The following is a 25,343-nucleotide window of genomic DNA, read 5'->3' as shown; positions in this document are numbered from 1 at the left end:
TTGCTGCCTTCAGGGACCACTGGACACATACCCCAAGGTCCCTCTGTACTTTCTAGCATCTGACTGTTCATTGTATATTCACATGCCTTGTTAGTCATCCCAAAATGTATTACCTCTCACTTTTCAGGGTTAAACTCCATTTGCCACTGTTCTGCCCACGTGACCAGCCCATCTACATGGCCTATAATCTAAAGCTTTCCTCCTCGCTATTTCCCACACCACCAATTTTAGTGTCATCTGCAAACTTGCTGATCACAGCTCCATAATCACGACTAGATCATTAATGTACATTATAAACAGCAAGAGACCAAGCATCAATCCCTGCAGTATGCCACTGGATTGGCTTCCAGTCACAAAATCAACCTGCAACCATCACCCTCTGCCTATCTCCTGCCACTAAGCAAATTTTCGGTCCAAATTGCCAGGAATCAGTCTGAATCTGTGCAGTACAGTGGACTAAATGCAGAAGACATTCCACCAGTACAGCTCAGTCATTATGAGATCGTACATGCTCAAAGTGTTTGTGGTGGGTAAGGCCTCCAGAGATGTCACTGCAGGAGTAACTGCTGTCAAGACAACGTTGCTTCTTGAAAGCAGGTCTCCGCTGCAACAGTACCTGTCTCAGCCACAAACCCTGTGTTGACAGTACTGAAATGTTAAATATGGAAAATTGCATTCATGCTGTTTTTATAAACATGGTATATTAGCTATCTGAATGTTTTAGGTCTGATCCTGAATGCAATATAACAGAGCATAAACCAATGAATTTGAAATGTTTAGATGTCTCAATGAATGTGCAATTGAATAAAAATACATTATGCATGAATGAATATGTTTATTTGCCCTTGCTATATTGTAAGCATTGATGAATGTAAGCTACACCTGAATGGTTCAGATATAATACTGGATGAAAGGGACAATAAACAGAATTATTATATATTTGTGAATGAAATTTTAATGTGTTCCCAAAAGTTGGTCATTTCATGAACTGGGTGGTCAAAATGCCAGTTTCATGAACTGGCCAGATCGGCTGCCCATTTAAAGAAAAGGGCAATTTGATTGGCCATTTCATGACATGGACAGTTTTACAAATTGGGTGTAACATATACATCAATAAATTCAAACTGCAATCAAAGCAAAAGAAAATTTACAGTCAATTTAATATGCCAGAGTTTTCCAAACATGAGAAGTCATGCAACTTGACCCAGGTTAGGTTTTTCAAAATATTTGGGATTATATTCAAACTTCTTTACCCTGTACCTCTAAATACTACACAGAGGGAGACAAATTATTTGAGAAACTCAGATAAATGTGTCCAATTCAATGTGTTCCTTAATATCAATGTAATGCGCAGAACGCAAATTCCAATGTGATCTGACTCAGTTGAGATCTTGGGGTGGGATGCCAATGAACACTCTGCGCTCATCACAAAAGACTTAGAAAGAGGTCAGCAGGTTTATGGAGACAGAAGATTACCAGCCCAGCTCTCCAGTAGCATAGAATGCATAAGACAAACAATAAAGCAACAAATATAAATACAATTGCACAGATGTTGCCCATTCCCCTGACTGACGTGGACTTTCAGCAGAGTTGATGGATAATAACATGCTCAGGACACTGCTAAGTTAACAACTTTCTTCTTTGGATTCAGGCACTAAATTTATAGTAAGCAATTTAGAACTTGTTCTGTATAAGGAGTTACATAAATGTAGGCTGCTCTTCACATCCTCCCTCTCTAAAGAAAATAACTGCCTCCCCTTCCTTTCCAAACATTTACCCATCATATTGTCCCTCTTGAACCTTAGAGCTTGTGTTTTAAGATGACTCTTGCTCCATATACATGCATCCTGTCACGGAATATCACTATCTTGCCTCCTTGCTTGCTAATATCCATGTCTGCCACGAATATAATTTGCCAATTTAGGCAGGGAAAATTTCCAGCTCTGTAATATTGCCTTCTAAATTTTCCTCCTTGTAACCATCACCTCCAGGGGCAACTTGCTGCTGCTGAGTCCTCAATGTCCAGCCCCTTCGATCCGAAAAATGTTACTTGACAAAGGAATCACTGAAGTTGTCTCGTGCCCAAAATATCATTTGGCGGAGGGAAAAAAAACTCCAGTCACTTTATAGTCAAAACCGATCATAACATGTCATGTTGCCATGGAAATTGAATGGAAAATTATTAACACAAGAAGCTGATAAACAACTGTGATCAAAAGTCAAAAAAACAGAATTTAAGGCTGTTCAGAAAAGCAGTGTGACCCAAATAAACTTTTAAATATCCCTCACGGCTCATACACAGTGACTTCAAGAGCAAGTCCAGTATTCATATAAAGTAGGTACAATAACCGTGTGATAATGGGATTTGTATGTTTTGGGAGGGGAAATGACAAAGGATTGGTAATGACAGACTGGGGGTTGGTGGGGAAAGAGTAGAGACAGATATGGAGAAAGATAAGGGACAGAGTAGGCAGAGGAGAGAATGGGGGATATTCAAGAACAGAAGAGAACAAAGCGGTGTATCGAACTGAGCTCGGGCCTCAGTTCTCTGTAGAGGAGGATGAGAAGGGGATTTGTGGATAGGAACATCACATCCAGGTTCCCCTCCAAGACACACGACAGCCTGACTTGGAAACATATTGCTGTTACTTCATCTAATTTTCCAGATGAAAATCACTACCTAATAACACAATGTATCTACACTACATGTAATGGAGACAGTTCCCACCATCTGCTCGAAGACACAGACAAGGGTAATAAATGCTCTTCTCCCATGAAGAAAAAATAAGTTTAGGAGGTGGATGAGAGAAAAACAGTGGAGAAAGAGCAAATGCTAACATCTAGAGAGAGCAATGATATATGGGAAAGGCTGTAGCAGCACCAAGCCAGTGTCACTTCCCCCTCATTAAGAGGAATATAAAGACAAAAGGAGTGTGCTTTTCCTTCATGTATTGGGATGTTATAACAGGTCAAGACAAATTTCTTTCAGTCAGAGAAGATAACTTCGGATTCCTGCTGTACTCCCAAAATGAGCATGTGCTTTGACTCAGAATCGTTATAGCACAGGAGGGCACCAGCTCTCTGAATGAGCAATTCACTTTGTGCCCTTCTCCCGTCTTCTCCCCGTAACCCTGCACATTCTTCCTTTCAAATAAAAGTCTGATTCTCTTTTGAATGCTTCAATGGGACCTGCCTCCACACACAGGCAATGTATTCCAGACCTTAACCACTTGCCGCATGAAAAGGTTTTTCGTTTTGCTTCTTTTACCAATTACTTTAAATCTGTGCCTTCTCTTTCTTTATCTTTTCATGAGTGAGAACAGTTTCTTCCAATTTATTCTGTCTACTCCCCTTATGATTTTGAATACCTCTATCAAACCTCTCAGTCTTTCTTTTTCCAAGGAAAACAATTCTAATTTCTCCAAACTATCTTCATACCTGGAATCATGCTCATGAATCTATTCTGCACTCTCTCCAATGCCTTCACATCCTTCCTAAAATGCAGTGCCCAGAACTGGACACAATATTCTAGCTGAGGCCAAACTTATGGCTGAACTCATGTCCTGTACAAGCTCAACTACCTCCTTGCTTCCCTTAGATTTCTATCCTTCTGCCTCAAATCCTACTCATTATAATTGCAGTCCTGCAGCTTTCCCACCATGCATTGTCTTTGTGTCATACACATATCTGAAAAGAAATTCCAGAAACATCTGACCTGTGTACTATTGCTCCCTTCAAATATATAACAATATTTCCACACTCCAATTGGCCTCACAATACAACATACAAATTATAAGATCATGGAAACACTCAACTGGTCAGATATCCGTGAAAAGTAAAGGTAGAGCTAACATTGTAATTCAAAGTTCTTGCAATGGAACTAGCATTTACTGTTCTTAATTCAGACCTTTTTTTTGAGGGGGTGGCTTTGATGCAAGAGTACTTTTCAGAAATGGATTTATTGTGCAGAACATTTCAATTAGGCATGTATTGGTGATACAAAAAAATTCTCTGCCGTCTACAAATAGACAAAAGTGAAATACTCAAGGTTAAATGCTTACCTGATTCTGTGGGAGAGGAGGCTGGGACTGTCCATCAGGCGCCTGGCCCTGGTTGTCATTCCCTCCTACAGGAGAGCCACGGGTCGTGGCTGTCATACTCGACACAGGACAGATCTTTGCAATTTTGTCTGGCTATGTGGTTGTTGAAAGAGAAAAATAAACTGCCTCCTCAATGAAAATGAGAAACCAATTTAGATCTGTACATAAAAGCACCACCTCAAGCCCAGGTTGTTTTGCAGAGACCATTGCACAGCCTGAAACAAAGCAAATAAATTAAATTAATTTGTAGAATTCATTAAGTTCCAACACTGAAAAATATTGTACATATTTTGAAATAGATATCAACCATCAATAACAGAACTTAACCAATAATTGAGATCTTTGGTGCTTTTCACAGGTGTATTCATACACAAAAGCTAAAAATCAACTGGTGAAGAGGCAGAGACCATCAGTACTACTGTCACATTATGGCAATCCAACAAAACTGCTAATAAATATGCATTAATAACTACGCCAATGATTAAGAATGATTCAGTGTCATTGGAAAAAATGTACCATTCTCCTTCAAAACACATGGGCAAGTGCCTACAATATAAGGTTCTGATAAAGGTATTTTAATATCTTAAAGATATCTTAATTTCTTAAAGATATCAACATTCAAGTGGTTTGGAGCTAACAATGTCAACATGCAAACATGTGGATGGTACTAAGACACAAAAACCATAACCCCAAATTTGGTGTTAAATCAGCCAAGATCAGCAGGAACAATAGTAGGGGCACATTAATTTCAATGACCCAGGTAACCTATTCCTGATTAACGTCAATTAACCCCAGTTTCAAGTGAGAACAATAATAGGCTTGGCTTTCACAGTCTGTGCCCTTATCTCAAACATGTAGTCAAGGGTTATTTCTTAAAAATGGTAGCTTGAGCAGGGCTATTGAGGACAGCCAGCGCACAAAGACAACAGCCCCAAGAAATAAGGGGACCTGCATCCTCGCCCTGAAGGCAACAGCAAGCCACCAATGATTTTTAAAAACTAAGTAAAATCTCAGGATGATCAGACAAGCCAAGGACCTGTCTTCAGGCAGAGTACACACTACTTTACTTCATATTTTAACTTCATTGTTGCAAGGTCATGCTTGACATGACCACAAATGATCATTCTTGACCTCGTAATCCAGTATAATCAAATATAGCTAGGAAAAATTGTTTAAGTTCCATCTCCAAAACATAGATGCACTGGACACCAAAGAATGTTTAAAGCATATGTCTCTTCACCAACGATGATCCCGCTGGAAACCTTTCAATATTGACCAGTTGATCGGAAGATTAGTGGCAAGATTCTGGAAATGTGCACCAGTTTCCACATCTTAGTAGACTCCTCTCAATGAAGGCAGTCATAGACAACAAAATTCACCATAGCCTCCAATGCGCCTGTAGGCTTTCAGCCAATTGAAAGTGTATCTGAGGACCAGGATCTCAAACTCGACACACAGATCATTGTTTATCAGGCAGAGTGAACCCTATGCTCACATATGCTTCCAAGACTTGGACAAACTATAATAGACATTTCAAAGCACAGGGAAAGTGCCACCAGTGGTGCCTTTGCAAGAACCAAATAAATAAGTGAATTAAGCCCCTCGAGCCTAACTCCACCAGTCAAAAAGATCATGGCTGACATAATGCAGCTTAAACCCCACTTTCCTGCCTGTCACCCATAACCTTAAACTCCCTTGTTCGTGTGTTTATACTTTTATAAATCTGTCAGATTACTGCCTAAATCACTCAATAAACTGAGTGTCCAACTGCTTTTACAAGTCAAGGCAAATTTTGTGAATGTACAATATAATTAGTAAGTCAAAATGTGGTGAAAGATTTTCTTTTCCATTCCTGTATAAATCAAGATATCAGGGAGAACAAGTAATAAACTGAGTGACTGGTTACGGCAGTGGCTAAAATGGTAAACCAGGGCAGAGCTTTAAAAAAAACAGCAATTACTTCAGTCATTAACACTTCAATGTGACCACCAGATAGACAAGGAAATAATCAGCCATCAGCATCTACAGTGAGTCAGAAATAATTAAAACCAACTAATAGTCCATGAAATTCATGAAGCATCAAAATATAGAATCCTATATAATTACAAGCAGTTGTCAGATAAGGGCTTACACAATAGCTGTTAAACTAATTCAGCTTCCTTTTCATCATTTAGGACATTACACAGTTTATATAAAAATGACTCCCCATGTACAATAACATGCAGTTGTCTACCCAAACGCATTTGAACAGCTAGTTCAAGGGGTGCATGCATTCGCTGGTTTAGGATTGTCCCCCTTTGTTCCAGCAAGCTCCTACCAAATGGATTAAAAATTGTTGTATTTAGACAACTCGATACCTCAATGTTACAAAACATTACTATAACAGGAGCATCTGTTGTGTTTTGTGAGTGATGAGTTGGAGAAATGGCAGAGTGGGAAGGGGAATGGCACCTAGGGGAGGGAGGCAATGAAGGGAAGTAATGGGCATTGAGATGACACAGGACAGATGGAACATGCAACGGGGATGGCATAGAAAGAAGGGGTGGGATGGAGTGATATGAAAGAGATGGAAGAAATGTGATGGTATGGCATAAGGAGGTTGGCATGGGAAGAATAGAATGTCATCAAATGTGCATAAGAACTAGGAGCAAGAATAGGCAATTCAGCCCCTCAAGCCTGCTCCACTATTCAATACAATCATGGCTGATCTTGTCTTGGCCTCAACTCCATTTCCCTGCTTGCTGTCCACAACCCTTCAACCCGTTGCTAATTAAAAATCTATTTCCTCTCATTTACTCAACGCCCTAGCATTCACCGCACTCGGGAAGTGAATTTCAGATTCACAACTTCAGAGAAGTAGTTTCTCCTCATCTGTTTTAAACCTGCTATCCCTTATCCTAAAACTATGACCTCAGAGTCACAGAGATTTACAGCATGGAAACAGGCACTTCGGCCCAACTTGTTTATGCTGCCCTTTTTTTTAAACCCCATAAGCTAATCCCAATTGCCTGCATTTGGCCCACATCCCTCTATACCCATCGTACCCGTGTAACTATCTAAATGCTTTTTGAGATAAAATTGTACCCACCTCCACTACTACCTCTGGCAGCTTGTTCCAGACACTCACCACCCTCTATGTGAAAAAATTGCCCCTCTGGACACTTTTGTATCTCTCCCCTCTCACCTTAAACCTATGCCCTCTAGTTTTAGACTCCCCTACCTTTGGGAAAAGATATTGACTATCTACCTTGTCTATGCCCCTCATTATTTTATACTCCTCGATACGGTCACCCCTCAGCCTCCTATGCTCCAGAGAAAAAAGTCCCAGTCTATTCAGCCTCTCCTTATAACTCAATCCATCAAGTCCCGGTAGCATCCTGGTAAATTTTTTCTGCACTCTTTCTAGTTTAATATCCTTTCTATAATAGGGTGACCAGAATTGCACACGGTATTCCAAGTGTGGCCTCTTGTTCTAGATTGCCCCACAAGAGAAGCATACGTTTCCTCATGTTAACTGATACTGTTTCCCCCTCCCCGCCTTTAAAGTCTTGCTATCATGACACCCCCAAAACCTTCAGCCTCAAGCTATTCTTGCAAACCTCCAACCTGTCTCCAACTTCTCCTGTCTCTCAAGTTGTGCCCCACAAGAGGAAGCATCTACTCCATGTCTAATTCATCAATACATTTTATAGAACATAGAACAGTACAGCACAGAACAGGCCCTTCGGCCCACGATATTGTGCCGAGCTTTATCTGAAACCAAGATCAAGCTATCCCACTCCCTATCATCCTGGTGTGCTCCATGTGCCTATCCAATAACCGCTTAAATGTTCCTCAAGTGTCTGACTCCACTATCACTGCAGGCAGTCCATTCCACACCCCAACCACACTCTGCGTAAACAACCTACCTCTGATGTCCTTCCTATATCTCCCACCATGAACCCTATAGTTATGCCCCCTTGTAATAGCTCCATCCACCCGAGGAAATAGTCTTTGAGCGTTCACTCTATCTATCCCCTTCATCATTTTATAAACCTCTATTAAGTCTCCCCTCAGCCTCCTCCGCTCCAGAGAGAACAGCCCTTGCTCCCTCAACCTTTCCTCATAAGACCGACACTCCAAACCAGGCAGCATCCTGGTAAATCTCCTCTGCACTCCTTCCAGTACTTCCACATCCTTCTTATAGTGAGGTGACCAGAACTGCACACAATATTCCAAATGTGGTCTCACCAAGGTCCTGTACAGTTGCAGCATAACCCCACGGCTCTTAAACTCCAACCCCCTGTTAATAAAAGCTAACACACTATAGGCCTTCTTCACAGCTCTATCCACCCGAGTGACAACCTTTAGAGATCTGTGGATCTGGACCCCAAGATCTCTCTGTTCCTCCACAGTCTTCAGAACCCTACCTTTGACCCTGTAATCCACATTTAAATTAGTCCTACCAAAATGAATCACCTCACATTTATCAGGGTTAAACTCCATTTGCCATTTTTCAGCCCAGCTTTGCATCCTATCTATGTCTCTTTGCAGCCTACAACAGCCCTCCACCTCATCCACTACTCCACCAATCTTGGTGTCATCAGCAAATTTACTGATCCACCCTTCAGCCCCCTCCTCTAAGTCATTAATAAAATTCACAAAGAGCAGAGGACCAAGCACTGATCCCTGTGGCACTCCGCTAGCAACCTGCCTCCAGTCTGAAAATTTTCCATCCACCACCACCCTCTGTCTTCGATCAGATAGCCAGTTACCTATCCAATCAGCCAACTTTCCCTCTATCCCACACCTCCTTAGTTTCATAAGCCGACCATGGGGGACCTTATCAAACGCCTTACTAAAATCCATGTATATGACATCAACTGCCCTACCTTCATCAACACACTTAGTTACCTCCTCAAAGAATCATCTGATAGACCTCACTTAGAGCTCCTTGAGGGAGAATAGGTCTAAACTGCTCAATATCTTTTCTAAGACAAGCTCCATACCTCTGAAATCAACCTAGTGAACCTTCTCTGAACAACTTTTGATGTCACTACATCCTTCCTCAAATAAGGAGAAAAAACTGTACACAGTACTCCAGGTGTGGTCTCACCAATGCCTTGTGTGTGTAGTAGTGTTGCAATAAAGATGATAATTTCACCACAAATATTTTGTTGATCTTGGCTTGTGTGTAATATATTAATAACTCAGTTTCATCTGAAGTATTTTAAAACTTCATTCCAGATCTGAAAGGTCTCCATGTTGCTGCCAGTCCTGTCAAGCTTTACCAACATTTTCTGCTTTTATTTCTGATTTCCAGCACCCATTGTATTTTGCTTTTGTTACAGATTTAATGTCAAGCGGAAGAGAACTGCATATTAAAATCAAAATGCAATATTCTGGCTGATTGACAAAGCATGGGAAAGCATGCACATGTGGATATTTTGTTCAGCTGTGATGACATACTTAATCATGGTTAAATAACCAGCTAGACCTCATCATCAGAACACATACTCTAAAATTCTAACGTGTGCAAGTACTGACTTGAAGGCCTCAGTATCCTCTTTCTGCCCTCCATTCTTCAAATTCTGGAATTAGTACTTCCTCCCCTCACCACACCCCCTACCTCTCATTCTCTGTCATTCAGATGTCTTAGCCCAACAGCGCTCTACAATACTTGGTAATTTTCAAACTGTGGGGAAACTCCATGCAAATCTAGACAAATTCCCAGGCATCCCTTTACCTAGCAACTGAAAGTAGCAAAACTACTGGTTAGCTGTAATTTCAAAACCTGAACTATTTGGATGGCTGACATTTCAAGTTCATTTGAACTTGCCTAACAATGTTATGCTTGATTTAGCATTATTCAGATGTGCTTCAAACATTAGGGTGTATTCTGTATAAATATTACTTTGCTTATAAAGGAGCTTTAAAAAGGACCGTCATACTATGTCAACAAATAGAGAAGTACAGCAACAGGTTGATCTTGCTTGCCTCCCTGCATAAATTTTAAATATCTCCAATAATTCAGCTTTCTGTTTGCACATATTGGCTGAAAATTGCTGCAGCTTATTTAGTCCTTCTTTTAAATAGAAGGATAGTGGAAAGTTGATTCCACTTTTTGCATTCCACATAGGTCCTAGGGGCATTTACTGCCCTAAAGGCACTACTTAAAACTTCAATACATAATTATGATCTTGGTTGAGATGAAACTTATTTTTAAATACAAAATCCCAATTAATTACTGAAAAATTAGGTCAAAAGGTTTCATGGCTTAAAACAAAATAATTTTTACTACAGGATAGTCAAATAACGCAAACAATACTATCTTGGATAACCACCACTACTTAAACCTCAATTAACAAATTCAACATGAAATAACAGGCAAATTGCAATTGTTTATAAACCATAAATTACTCATTGTCAACTCAGCAGATATGGCGGCACAGTGGCACAGCAATTAATACTGCTGCCTCTCAGTGCCAGGGACCCGGGTTCAATTCCGGCCTTGGGTGACTGTGTGGAGTTTGCACGTTCTCCCCGTGTCTGTGGGGATTGCCACCGGGTGCTCCAGTTTCCTCCCACAGTCCAAAGATGTGCAGGTTAGGTGGATTGGCCATGCTAAATTGCTCCGTAGTGTCCAACGGTGTGCAAGGTAAATGTGTGGGGTTACGGGGATAAGGCAGCAGGAGACCTGGGTAAGATGCTTTGTCAGCGAATCGCAGCAGACTTGATGGGCCGAATGGCCTCCCATCACAGTGTAGAGATTTTATGATATCAATCTCAGTCACACATTCCTTCAAAACTGTCCTCAAAGGATTTCAGCTCCTCTTCGTCTTAGCCTAATCCCCAGTCAACAGTAGTGCAGAGTCTTCACCAAAAGTGGCCTACAGAACTTCCTCAATTCTGCTTACAATGTCCTGGGTGATGTAGATCCACCAATGTTTATTCAAGTAACAGAAACAGCAGCAGCAACTGTATATTTTCCCATTCCCCTGGATTTAGCCTTTTCTTCACCTTGTCTATACTGCATCACTGGGATCATCATCATCTGAGCTCTGATGACTGTGTCCTTTTACTATGGTTCCAAGCTGGCATCTCCTCAGAAATTTTGATTTTTAATCACAGCTTCAGTATTAGTTTCCTCATTTAGTTTCCCTTTTTGATTTTGCTTTCCAATTAGAATCTGTCTCAAAAAATACAAGCTTCGAAACTACAGATTTCATCACAATACCGTCATCAAGGGTTGAAAATGCATCCCTATTAATCTGGGGTACTTCTCAAGGTGCGATACACTTTACTGGGCATGTGGAATTAAAGTGGTAATACTTCAGGTGGATATAATGGAAACCATAGCACTATTCAGAATATAACCTCTCAGTTCTCCTGTTGGTCAAACATTGCGCCTTCAATTACCAAGAATAGATTAAGTGGCCATTCAAAAAAGAATGCACAAAATGCTAAGTATTCAAAAAATCAATTAATGTAGAAACAGATTCCAATAAGCAGGTACAGAAAAGGCTTGGATCCTGTGGTTCAGAGAAATTGAAACGATTCGCAAAGATGTAGATTTCAAATCAAAGCTTGTACAGGAAGGAAAATAAAAGTTCAATTTCTAAAACATAAAGGGAAAACAACAACAAAAACCCAAGATGAGGTTGAAGATGGTTTGCAGTTAATCAAAAGGAATAGTATTATTTTAGGTACATAAAAAGCAAAATAAAGATCACTTATTAATGAAAAAGAAAATCTAAAGCAGTATCAAGATATGGCAGAGATACTAAATGAGTAGTTGGTTTGCTTTGGTTTCCAGTGTAGATCTGGAAGTTAAATTAGTGAAACATTTTGAGAGGAGAACTATAAGTTACATGCAATTGAAGGAAAATTGCTTTAATTCAAATTTTAAAAATGCTCAGCTCAAAAGGGAATGCATTTTCATTGATTCATAGAACCCTAAAGTGCAGAAGGAGGCCATACAGCCCATCGAGTCTGTACCGACCACAATCCCACCCAGGCACTATCCCCATAACCCCATGCATTTACCTTAGCTAGTTCCCCCTGACACTAAAGAGCAATTTAGCAAGGCCAATCCACCTAACCCGCACATCCTTAGACTCATTTAGTTCTTTAGTCCATACTGCTTCACCTCATTCTTCCCAGCAAAATGTATCACTTCACATTCGTCTTCCTTCAATTTTATCAAGTCTGCCCATTTCATAGTCTATGTCCTCCTGAAATCTATTACTGTCCTCTTCGCTATTTACAAGATTTCCAAGTTTCATGTTACCTGCAAACTTGAAAATTTAGCCCTGTATTCCCAGGTCCAGGTTCTTAATATATATCAAAAAATCAGTGGTCAGATTTTAGAATGCTAATACCAAATTGAGGTTCTGAACAATCTTTCAAACATTGATATCTATGGAAATCATGCCACAGAAGTACAAATATAACACTTCTGTTCAAAAAGGGTAAAAAATGTCACATGGGTAACTAGATTTGTCATTTATAGTGGGTAAGCTGCACAAGATAATTCAGGACAAAATGAATACACTGAAGAGAAAGGAGTATAGATTTGTAAAAGATCAATCGTTTCTGGCAAATTTAATGTTGAACTATTTGAGGAAATAACTGCCTATTTATGAATCATAGAAACCCTACAGTGCAGAAGGAGGCCATTCGGCCCATCGAGTCAGCACCGACCGCAATCCCACAAATTTACCCACTAATCCCTCTAACCTACGCATCCCAGGACTCTAAAGGGCAATTTTTAACCTGGCCAATCAACCTAACCCGCACATCTTTGGACTGTGGGAGAAAACCGGAGCACCCGGAGGAAACCCACGCAGACACGAGGAGAATGTGCAAACTCCACACAGACAGTGACCCGAGCCGGGAATCGAGCCCGGGACCCTGGAGCTGTGAAGCAGCAGTGCTAACCACTGTGCTACCGTGCCGCCCAAATGCAATGAAATGAAATGCAATATCACCTGATTATTAACATTAATGTGCTGGAGAATGAGGATACCTATCTCTACCCAGTGCCAGAATGAACTTAACACTGGGGAATCCATGTCAGAGATTGCTGGATCTTAGAGTGAAATAAAGGTTAGGAGACACACATGGGATTATGGCAGAAGCTGATGTATCAAATTCAACATTTAAAAATAAATCTATAGAACATACATTATGGAGAACTTTGACATTCCAAACATAAAATTAACTTTTCAGGGTTGGAGAGATTGTTTGGCAATAATGACATAGTAAACAATTAAAAATCCAGTTACATTATTCAACATGACGTAACTTTGTCCATGGGTTTTAAGACGAGACTAATTGCGTAACAATTGAGTCCACATTAATTCAATTGATTGCCAAGATTTCCAATTGTAAGGATATTGATAGCACATTCCATGGACTAGTGAAGAATCAAAGCAGAAACTTCTGGATTGATACTTTTAACTCCAGCATGTGTGGTTGCCAAAAGTTGCTGTCAGTTTCAGAGTACTAAAGGCTTACGTTGAGAGTATTGTCGCCATTTTGAGCCATAATATGAATGTAGGCCTGTGAGAAGACGACAATCAAAATCTGAAGACAACACAATAAAAGGGAACTTAATGAACTATGACAAGGAAGACTTGATTACAATGGGACAACACCCAATATTGCATAGCAACTCTTTACTCAACACTCAAATCCCAATCAATTCTAGACAAAATGCGACCAAGTCCCAAAGATATGTGCATATATCCCTCGGCCTCAAATAAGAAAGCTAATAGAAATCGTTGCTTCGTACTGAATTAGAGATCAGGAAAACAATCTTCCACCAATACTCATTGATTGTACAGTTCAAAATTAACACACAGACAAGGGTTCCCACATGGAAAAGTCAAAAAGACATGACAGTAAACACAAAATGCTAGATACATGAAATTATTGAGCATTTCACCCCACATGTAAAGAGGAATCACAGAAATGGAAACAGGATGAAACCAGGAGTGAGATAATTCCAAATATATTTTCCCATCGTGACCCTGTAACTCCAAATAAAATACTTTTCCCCATTCGGACCCTATAACTCCAAAAGTGCATTCAGAAATCAGCATCAAGGGAATCAAAGGGGAATTATACTCAGATCCTCAGTGCACAACCACTCAATGAAACATTACAAATGCCCTTGCAAACAACATGTGATAAATAAACTGCATGTTAAAATTAGATCACAATGAACTCACCCAAAATTCTGAGATCTGTATCTGAATGTGCACCAAATCCTGTTCACTCATCAGCCGTGTTCGCTGTTCTACACTGCCTTTCTTCTGGCAACACCTCAATTTTAAAATTTGCATCCTTGTTCTCAAATCGCTCCATTGCCTAATCCTGTCTCTGTACCCAAGATATCTGCACCCCTTCAGTTTTGGTCTCTTGCTCATCTTGATTTTAGCACCTCCACATTGGTAGGTTTGCCCTTTGCACTAAGTTCTGGCATTCACCCCCAAATCTCCTTGTCTCTCTCTCCCTCCCACACCACCTTTAAGAATGTGTTTAAACCCATCTTTGATCAAGCTTTTTGTCATTGGTTTTAATATCTAATATCAAATTAAGCTTTATAATACAAAGAACAGTACAGCACAAGAACAGGCCCTCCCAAGCCTGCGCCAATCACGATTACCTAACTAACTGCTTATATCCTTCTATTGCCCGTTGTTCATATACCTGTCAAGATAAGTCTTAAATGTGGCTAATGTAACTGCCACAGCCACCTCACTTGGCAGTGCATTCCAGGTCCCCACCACCTTGTGTAAAAAACTCCCCCCCCCCCCCCCCCCCCCCCCCCACATCTCCACTGAACCTTCCCCCCCCCCCCCCCCCCCCCACACACATCTCCACTGAACCTTCCCCCCCCCTTATCTTGAACTTGTGCCCCCTTGTAATTGTAATTTCTGCCCTGGGAAAAAGCTTCCAACTGTTCACCCTATCTATACCTCTCAATTTTATAAACTTCTATCAGGTCTCCCCTCAGCCACCGTCTTTCCAGGGAGAACAATCTCAGTTTATTCAATCTCTCCTCATTGCTAATATCTTCCATAAGAGACACCAATAATGCTCCCAGTAAACACCTAGGGATGTTAAACTATCCACCATATAAATGCAAGTTGTTGAACATACACCTGTTACCCCACTAATGCCAGCACCATCCCACTGAGTGGCCATTCGGACCTGCAAGAAGCTCCAAGTCAAAATGTCAACCAGAAAACCACACTCCGCGTACATTGAGCACCCTCAGGTCAATAACTCTCATCACCACCCTTCCCCTGCCTTCAAGTAGCTACAGTAAGAATTCTCACAACACCAGGTTAAATCCAACAGGTTTATTTGGTAGCACAAGCCACAAGCTTTCAGAGCGCTGCTCCTTCATCAGGTGAGTGGCAGTTCTGTTCACAAACAGGGCATATAGAGACACAAACTCAATTTACAAAATAATGGTTGGAATGCGAGTCTTCCAACCATTATTTTGTAAATTGAGTTTGTGTCTTTATATGTCCTGTTTGTGAACAAAACTCCCACTCACCTGATGAAGGATCAGAGCTCTGAAAACTTGAGGCTTGTGCTACCAAATAAACCTGTTGGGCTTTTTGTTAGACTTCTTACCGTGCTTACCCCAGTCCAACGCCGGCATCTCCACTTCAAGTAGCTAGACAGTACCACAATAGTCAACAATAACTCGGACTGATATAGCGTCTTTAATACAGTAAAGCATTCCACAGAGTATTATAAAACAAAATCTGATGCTGAGCCACATGGAGTTATTAGAACAGATGACCATAAACCTGGTCAGAGGTAGATTTTAGAGGAGCATCTTCAGCAAGGAAAATGAGGCAGAGATAGGTGTCCAGAGCTTAGGAAGATGAAAACAGAGCCATCAATGGTAAAGTGGCCAAAATTGGAGCACTGAGATGATGGTTGTAGAGCTGAAAAGGGTTACAGAGGCAGGGAGGGATGAGGCCACAGAGGGGTTTAAGTGCAAGGATGAGGATTTTAAATCTGTGTTGCCAAACCTGGGACCAATGTAGGTCAGCATGCTGTTACGATCCCCATAGAGAGAGATCTCAGAAAGAAATCCAAACTGCAAAGGTGACAGGATTTCATGCTTTAATATTTCTACTGTGACAGACTTAAGATTATTAAAAACACTGTTGACTGAACATCCTTGTTGCCGGCAAAGTACAGAACAGAACATGCCCCCTTTACTTTTGACACAACTGAAAAACACACTTCACAAGTGTACTTCACACTTTAAGTCAAGTATTGATTCAATTTCCCCAGAAAGAGATTCTTAGCTCTCAAGGGTTTACTTCCAATCCCTTCCTTTACCTTCCAGGTAAGTTTTAACCCCATAACTTTCTTTCACAGTGGGGGTTTTTCTTGGCCTTTTCGTTCCAGCATAGGGAGGCCAATCTTCCAATCCTATTTCAAATTATCAATTAGGTCTTTTCAATCCAAGTACGAGCTCCCTGCATACAGACTTTCAGCCTCTAGTTGCACACTCTCTTCTGGATCTAAATAGACTGTGTCCGAGTGTTTGAGGGATATCTGAGAAACCTTCCCCACCTGAAAGGCGAATTTAAATACATCTTGCTACGCTTGAGCACCCAATTCTCTCACTTTGCAAGTCAATGGACTGTTCAAAGCACAACTCTTTACAACCAGACATTCTTAACTAACTTCTGGGACTTAAGACTACCAGTGCAATTGGTAGCCTAGACCCTAATTTTTACATTTGATTTTGGCATTAGAGTGAGCAGGTGGTGTTTCACTCCAGGTATGATTCAAGTGACCCACTTGAAAGCATTTATCAAAACAAACTTTATTTGAGAACAGAGTTAGAATATAACAAACAGAATTAGCATAACTGTTACCAATTAAAAGGCTTAAACATGACAAAATATAATTCTTAACAGCTGGCTATCTCTGCTGTTCCAATTTAGCTGTATCCCCACATAGTCATAAATTCATTCTTTAAAACCAGTTAGCACAGAAAACAAATATGCTAATGTGGCTACTCAATTTCTGGCCTTTTTACACCTCTGGAGAGAGATCCGGACAGACAGTTGTCTTCTATTTCTCATGCAGCAATCTCCTGAGAAAGCGCCACCCCCAAACAATAGAATCACAGAGAAAGATTTATTTCCTAACAGATTCCAGACTCCTCAAACCTCAGAGATCAAGGGATACAGAGAAAACGACCTCTCTCTGAAGACCCTAAAAGCATACTGCCTGAAGTTCTCTGTGAAAGTCTGGCTGTAACCAGTCATATGATCTTACCTGTCAATCAACCTAATCAAGCCCTACTCTGCAATACCCCAAGGGAAAACACAACTGAAGCCTGCGTTAGTCCAGATTAAAACAAACATTGCAGCAATTAAGATCCATTATGCTGCTGTATATAGACAGAATGGCTCTGATAATAAAAAAAACTGCTACAACAGATCCTGCACAAAAAACATGCCAAATACATTTCTTAAAGGCACAGTGTCATCATAACCGATTGTGCTGCCATTGTCTCAAAGCATGAATACCTTGCATCTTCTTTCTAGCAAAACAATGAGCCTCCATTAATCTTCAAAAGTCAGGTCACACAAGCCTGTTGTTCTTGAGACTTCAGAACAGGTCACATGACCCCCTCCATTTTATCCCAAAGGCAGTACCAAAACAATCTTATAAACTTCAATTGTAACAATGCATAGCAATGATGGATGAAAGCAGAATTTTGGATAACTTCGGCATAACAGAAAATTCTGGCTCAAAAAAGGCAGCAGCTGGCCAGGAGCGTATTGCAAAATCAATTCTCGGGGTAACAAAGGCATGGATAAGAGTTTCAGCAGAAATACACAGCCTTGTCCAGAAAAAGGATACTTACTGTAAACTCTCACCCTCCCACTGAAATGAGAAAACCTCACCCCGCTTCATGATGTCCTGTCCACCACAGAGAAATAGTTCAAAATGGTACCAAATCTATCTGCCCCTTAAGAAATAATTAAGTCCAGCATAAACACCTATTTCTCCTGACCCCCGCAACCCATAATGGGCAAATATCTAGGTGAGTACCCAAACTCACATGCGCTGAGCAACTAAAGAGAGCAGATCCCAGCACCTAAACACCTTCCGTGTTGCACCAAGCACACATGCAGCCCAGCATAAAATGCCACCCACACCACACAGCCTCTCCATGAGCAGAGGTCTTTTTGCATTCAGGGCACCCAAAGTTGAAAGAAGTCACACTCAAGGGTACACGACAGTAATGAATCCTCAAGAAATGGAATCACACAAACCAGAGCATTATCCTTAAGGTCTTTGCCAGGAGTCAAATTAACCAGAAGACTTTGGGCAGATGTAAATAAAGCCACCATACCTTCAACTCTGCACCCATAAGGCAGACATGCCCTTCAGCCATACTGACTGCAATTTCTCCCCACAGTTTCTATACTAAAAACCAAGCAGATCTATGAGGATTGCTCCACAGCTTCCACTGGAAAGACAAATCAAATCTTCGTGATCCCATCATTTCACACCTCAGATTGAAAATAGAGCATCAACACTCAATACAATGCAGGACAACAGCCAGATAAGAAAGGTATCATGTACATCAAAACTGCATATAACTGAATTATATGGAACACACAGCCTCAGACTTGAGCTAAAAAACACTTGATACAAAACGCAGTATGCCGTTTATATTTATGACTCTAAGCTCATGGTTCAATCACCAGTACATCATAAAATACAAATCCCAGTTACAAACTGCGACATTTATGCTGTACTAGTTGATCTTCACGTATTTCTAACTGGGTGCCCAAGCTATGACGCATAACTGCATTTAGTGTCAACGAGGTTGGTTCTGCTTGCTCTAGTCAAATTCTTACAATTGTAGCTGTTTGCAAACTGTTGCAATCAGAAGGCAGTTACTAATGTTTTAGGTTTTAAGTCAATGGCTGGCTTTCTTTTCAAACAAAAAAAATTACCAACTGAAGACCTAAAACGTCCAACTCTTGTTCTTTCCACAGATGCTGCCAGACCTGCTGAATACTTCCAGCGCTTTACATTTTTATTCTGGCTTTCTTTTAAGATTGTGTTGTAATAAAATTTCCCTCTCCAGTTTTATCAAAGAGGCATCACCAGACTTGAGGTCTAGCTACTGAAGATTCAGTGTTGCTGACATAGAGGCAGAGGTTTTTTGAGAACAGGGATCCTCAGCATAGTATAAAGACCATTAATTAAATACCACGAGTCTCTTGGGATGGAGAAAGTGCCTGGAATCTGACAAGAAAGGGCTGGGCATCTGCAAGTATCGCAATAATTTGAAGGGAATGCCAGGAAATAAGAGACAGATCCACGATTCTGGAAGCACTGTGGAAGAAAAACATTGGATAAACTGAAGATCTTGAGATTGCTGACAGGGATTGGGCAGAAGCAAGGAACAAAGTCACAGATCTGCAAGCATTGTGATGGAAGCCCATCACTGGGACTATGACTAGAATGCAAAATTGGTTGACCAATAAATCCCAGAAGGCAGTAGTATAGGGGTTTGTTTTGGGATTTCTTCTGTTTACTATCTTCATCTGGAGCATTAAAAAAAAAACTTGTGTTTTCACAATGGCCTTTGATGTAGAAAATATCTTAAGACTTCATACCAGTATTATCAAGCAAAATTAAACAGCAAGCCATGAACAACATTAATAATTGTTTCCCTTCAAGGAAAAGATTCCCAACTTCTCCAATCTACCTATATAATTAAAATTCCTCATCTCTGGAACCATTCTTGTGAATACTTTCTGCATTTCCTTCTTAAAAATTACGGTTCTCCAATCTGGACGAAAATGCTGAACCAGTGTTTTATACAGGTTTTACATATCTTTCCTGCTCTTGTACTCTATGCCTCCATTGATAAAGCCTAGGATGCTGCATGCTTAAGAACTACTCTCTCAACTTATCCGGACATCTTCAATTATTTATGCACATAACAGCCAGGTCCCTCTGCTCCTGTACGCCGTTTAGAAACGTACCCTTTATTTTACATTGCCTTTCCATAGTCTATTAAAATGAATCTCTTCACATGCATTAAATTTCATCTGTTACTTATCCACCCATTGCTATATTTTTAATTTTTCACTATTCTTGGTAGCACCTGGATATAGAGGGATATGGTGGTAAAAACTGGGCGGCGTGACAAGTTGGGCCAAAGGGCCTGTTTCCATGCTATAAATCTCCATGACTTCACATGGAACAAATCAAACTCACCAAAGACTGGCATCTTTTATTCTAGGGACCTCAAGAAGAGGTCGAGCTAGAGCTTCCACTCAACACTTTTTGCTCAAGGTGGCTGCAGATGCTTTAGTATGTTTTTAGCATTAATGTGCTTTGCTCCCCTATCATTGATAGGGATTTTTATTAAGCATCTTCTGCCTTTGAGATGTTGAATTGTCCACCACTATTCACCACTAGCTATAGCAGAACTTTGATCTGATCCACTAATGTGGAATCACTTAGCATACTGTTTAACGTACTAGTAATCCTATGTTGTAACTTCACCAGATCCTTTCCCTAAAAATGAGGTGCTAATCTGGTGAAGGAAATCTGCCCATTAGTATGAGATCTGGTTCACAAGTGACTCCAGACTCTGCTCTTGGCATATTCTCCTGCACTCTTCACTGAACCAGGGTTGATGATAATGGCACAGCGAGAGATAACCCATGCCATGAAGTTACAGATTGTGGCTGAACACAATACTGCTGTAAATGATAACCCAAAGCATTTCATGGATGCCCATTTGCTAGATATGTTCTGAACCCAACCATTTAGCACTCTGGCAGTGCCACAGAACATAGAGGGAGCTTTCAATATGAAGACATGGCTGTGTTTACGCAAGAACTGTGCTGCTATCAATAGACCCATCTGTGACAACTAGGCTGATGAGGACAAAGGCAGCTAGACTTTTCTCTCCTGTTGTTTGTCTCACCAGTTGCTACAGGACCAGTTTGGCAGATGTGCGCTTCAGAATTTGGCCAGCTTGATCAGTTCAGGTGCTACCAAGTCATCTTTGGTGATAGACATTGAAGTTCCTCACCCAGAGTATAGCCCGTGTCCTTATTACCCTTGTGCTCGAAATAGAGCAGCATTGATTCATCAGCTGAACGACGGCAGTAATTGGTAATCAATTGGTAATTGCCCATGTTTGGCCTCATGCTGTGAGAATTAATACATTCCAGACTGGTGACTGATAAGTTTGGAACATTGTTGTACGGTACGAGACTCTGTGCATGACTATGTTGGGCTGATGCTTGAACAGCCTGTGGGACAACTCTCCCAACTTTGGCACAAGTTCCCAGATGTTAATGAGGAGAACTTCCAGAGTTGGTTTTGTGCTTAGGTTAATGCTGGGTGGTCTGTCTGGTTTTATTCTTACTTCACTTTTCTGTAGAAGTTTGATTCAATTCAGTGTCTTGCTAGACAATCTCAGAAGGAAGTTAGTTAACCATATTACCGTGGCAGATGAATTGAACAGGTAGTTTACACCAGTCTTCACAACTGAGGTAAGCAATATCGCAGAAATAGCTGTAAATCAGGAACTGGGCGGGAGGGAGGCACTCGGAAAATTACAATCATCAGGAAAGGTTGGACTGGCCGAACTTGTACCCACTTGAGTTTAGAAGATGCAACTTTTAGGTCCACAGGGGTCATGGCAGGGCTGATGTGGAGAGGATGTTTCCTTGTTTTTATTCTTTCACAGGATGAGCGCGTCACAAGCTGCGACAGCATTTAATGCCCATTTAAGAGTCAATCACATTGCTGCAGACCAGACCAGGTAGGGATGGCCAGATTTCCTTCCCTGAGGGACGAGTGAATCAGATGGGTCTTTACAACAATCAAAAATAGTTTCATGCTCATCACAACTGAGATCATGCTTAGTCATCCTAAGACTTTTAATTCCAGATTTTTATTGAATTCAAATTTCACCATCTGTAGTTAGCCTGGGTCTCTGGATTACTTGTCCACTGACATTAACTGCACCATTGGCTCCTCATGTGGGAGAGACTAGAACTAGGGGTCAGGAATTAAAAATAAGGAGCACCCATTTAAAACAGAAAGGGGGATGAGATGTGGGATTTCATAGAAATCATAGAAACCCCACAGCACAGAAAGAGGCCATTCGGCCCATCGAGTCTGCACCGACCACAATCCCACCCAGGCCCCACCTCCCTACACATTTTACCCACTAATCCCTCTAATTTACGCATCTCAGGACACTAAGGGCCAATTTTAGCATGGCCAATCAACCTAACCCGCACATCTTTGGATCTGATCTTCTCACTATCTTATTCAGCTGGGCTATTCAGAGATGCTAATATGATGAGTACATTTTGAATGAGTGTGAGATACTGATGTCACTGCTATAGTAGCAACTTCAGTAAATGATTTAAGAGCATTTACAAGACTAATGCTCTGACAATTTCCCTGACATCAGAAATATTATTAATATGCCTTTCTATTTTACAGTACAACTGTGTCTGAATTCTGAATAGTTTCACGATCAGTTTAATTTATGTTGAACTCGGCTTTATTTTATTTGAATGAGTCTTTGAAACTCCACTCCTCAAAAGACAATGGAAGACAAGTCTTTGAATGCTTTCAAGGCAGAGGTTGATAGATTCTTGTCAAACAAGGGAGTGAAAGGTTACAGGGTGGGTATGAAGTTAAAGTCAGATCAGCCATGATCTTATTGAATGGTGGGACAGGTCTGAAAGGCCTGCTCCTAGTTTGTATGTTCCTATGCATTCTGCGTCTGAAATAACACCAGCCAGACCAGATAAGGACAGCAGTTTCCTTCCGTAAAAGGATATTTGTGAATTAGATAGATTTTTACAAACATCTAATGGTTTCATAATCATTACTAGTGAGACAAGCATTTTCAATTCAGACTTATTTGTTCATTTAATTTAAATTCTACCAACTGCCATGTGGGAATTGAACTCGGGTCTCTGGAACATCAGTACAGGCTCTTGCATTTCTAGTCCATTAAGATTACCACTATGCTGTTCCCTTAATTACTTAAATGGGAAGAAAATAATGTGCATGGTAAATTATAAATTTGGGTTTTCTGGTAGTCAATCTAATCCTGCCATTTTACAGTGAACACTCAGAATACTGCATAATTCTGGCCAGAAGTGTGATTTTAATTAAGGACCTAAGAATGATAGACGTTGCTGGGGTTCAGTTGCATGGTTAAGCTGGTTTGGTACCTTGGGTGGGGAGCAAAAGTGTGTTGATAAGGTGTAGCAGTGTTTAGGATGGGGCAACTGAATGGAAGTGGTAGCTCAGGAGAATGTCCCTCGGCCCTTCTCAGATCATTAGGGCCTAACCCCCAAGTTGTCAGCAACCCCTTGTGTACAATTAGGCATTTCCTCCCTTGTAGTCAGCCTGTTTCCATTTTTGCATTCTGCCTTCAAGAAATTATTGATTTTGGTAACTTATTCTTTGATAAAAATTGCAAAGTAACCTCAAAATTCTCCACGGTTCATGGTTCAACAAGTTATTATATTTCCTTAACTATTCCCCCCAATGGTTCAAGATTTTGCATAAATATCAACTTTTCAACCAAGGAACAAATACACTTAATGAACCATCCTGTTCCCTGATGGAAAGTGAAAAGTCATTGCAAATCACCAGTGGTCTGTAACTGAACACCTTTTAAGAGATACTGTAAATGAAGCTTGCCTAAACTAAATCAATCTCCAGTTTGTTTGAAAGTTTTTCCAAAAAAAGAGGTATAATATCCTTTTGCTCCAACTCAGGGCTACTTGTGGCTCTTCACACTAATCAGAACCCTGGATTTCCTTTTTGAAAATCTGATTGTTAAGGTCAGTCCACCTGTGTCAATCTTTTCAATTACTGAAGAACTCCATTTCCAAATGACAAGTCTTTATTTCATTCTTATTAAATCCATGAAACTGATATTTTTTATGCCATCAGGAAATTAGTAGTAGACAGTTCTTTCTTTTAAAATTTCAAGAAAGATCCCTTAGTACTGTAGCCAGAGAATGTTCTATGGATAGGAACAAATTCCGATACAAAACAAAACATTTTAAGTACAGGAACATGTTCCTTTAAGACCATAAAAAGTTCGATGATGTAAACTCTATAAATTCAACTAGAATCAAAAGACTATCGACACTCCTGTTCCAATAATTTGTTCTTTTAATGTTTGCTGATTTTTTTTTTCTTCAGCAAGAAGAGAGACTGGCAGAAAATAGGTGACTTTATATACCAATAAATGCCTCTGAGGATATAGGACTCAATTTGCTGTAAAATAAATTGCCCGTTTATTTGCCATGCTGTGCAGGGTTATGGGGAAAAGATTGGAGAATGGCACTAGGTCATGATGTTCGTTTGCTGAGCCGATGCAGACACGATAGGCCAAATGGCCTCCTTCTGCATCATAACAATTCTGTGATATTTTGCACTAAATTGCTGGGAGCAGGAGATGGAAATGGCACAGCACCCTCTAGAGGACTCAATCTAAATGAACAAAGGAAACAACTGGATATTTTTTTAAAATCACAATTCTTTGGTGTGGGGGTGGGGGGGCATGCTCTCCTTCATGCCTCTCCAATGAGATCATTGCTGATCAGATTATAACCTCAACTATACCCACCTATAATAATCTTGCACTCTCTTTGCTTGTCAAGAACCTATCAAACGCTGCCTTAAAAACATTCAAATAATCTGCTTCCAACGCCTTTCAACAAAGAGTTCCAAAGGCTCTCAACCCTCAGAAAACATCCTAAATGGGTGACCCCTTATTTTTAAACAGTGACCCCGAGTACTAGATTCGAGAAACTAGTACGAGAGAAAATATCCTCCCCAAAAGACCTCCCAAGATCATATACATTTCAATCAAGTTGCCTTTTAGTCTTCTAAACTGCAGCTGATCCTTCTCTGAACTGCTTCCAATGTATTTACATCCTTCCTGACCTGAGGCCAATATTCAGTACTCCAGAGGTGGTCTCACCAATACCCTGTATAACTGAAACATAACCTCCCTACTTTTATATTCAATTTCCTTCGCAATAAACAATAACATTTCTTAGCTTTCCTAATTACTTTGTGTACCTGCATGCTAGCCATTTGTAATTCATGCACTAGACACTCAGATCCCTCTGAAACTGAGCTCTGCAATCTCTCACCATTTAATAAGTTTTTTTATTC

General features: G+C 40.5%; 1 protein-coding gene across 1 annotated transcript in view; it reads right to left on the bottom strand.

Moving 5' to 3' along the window:
* usp9 (ubiquitin specific peptidase 9) overlaps positions 1 to 25,343 on the bottom strand; it is a gene marked incomplete at its 3' end in the record, with an annotated part of 228,505 nt that overhangs the window by 179,409 nt on the left and 23,753 nt on the right. Inside the window, exon 2 of the mRNA XM_078231879.1 lies at positions 4,062 to 4,315. Within this exon, the coding sequence (XP_078088005.1) occupies positions 4,062 to 4,157 (96 nt within the window). The remainder of the gene's footprint in view (positions 1 to 4,061; positions 4,316 to 25,343) is intronic.

This window comes from Mustelus asterias, chromosome 17 (genome assembly GCF_964213995.1).
Source record: "Mustelus asterias chromosome 17, sMusAst1.hap1.1, whole genome shotgun sequence".
NCBI lineage: Eukaryota > Metazoa > Chordata > Chondrichthyes > Carcharhiniformes > Triakidae > Mustelus > Mustelus asterias.
The sequence above is the reverse complement of the archived record's forward strand: the minus strand, read 5'-3'. Positions and strand labels throughout refer to the sequence as shown.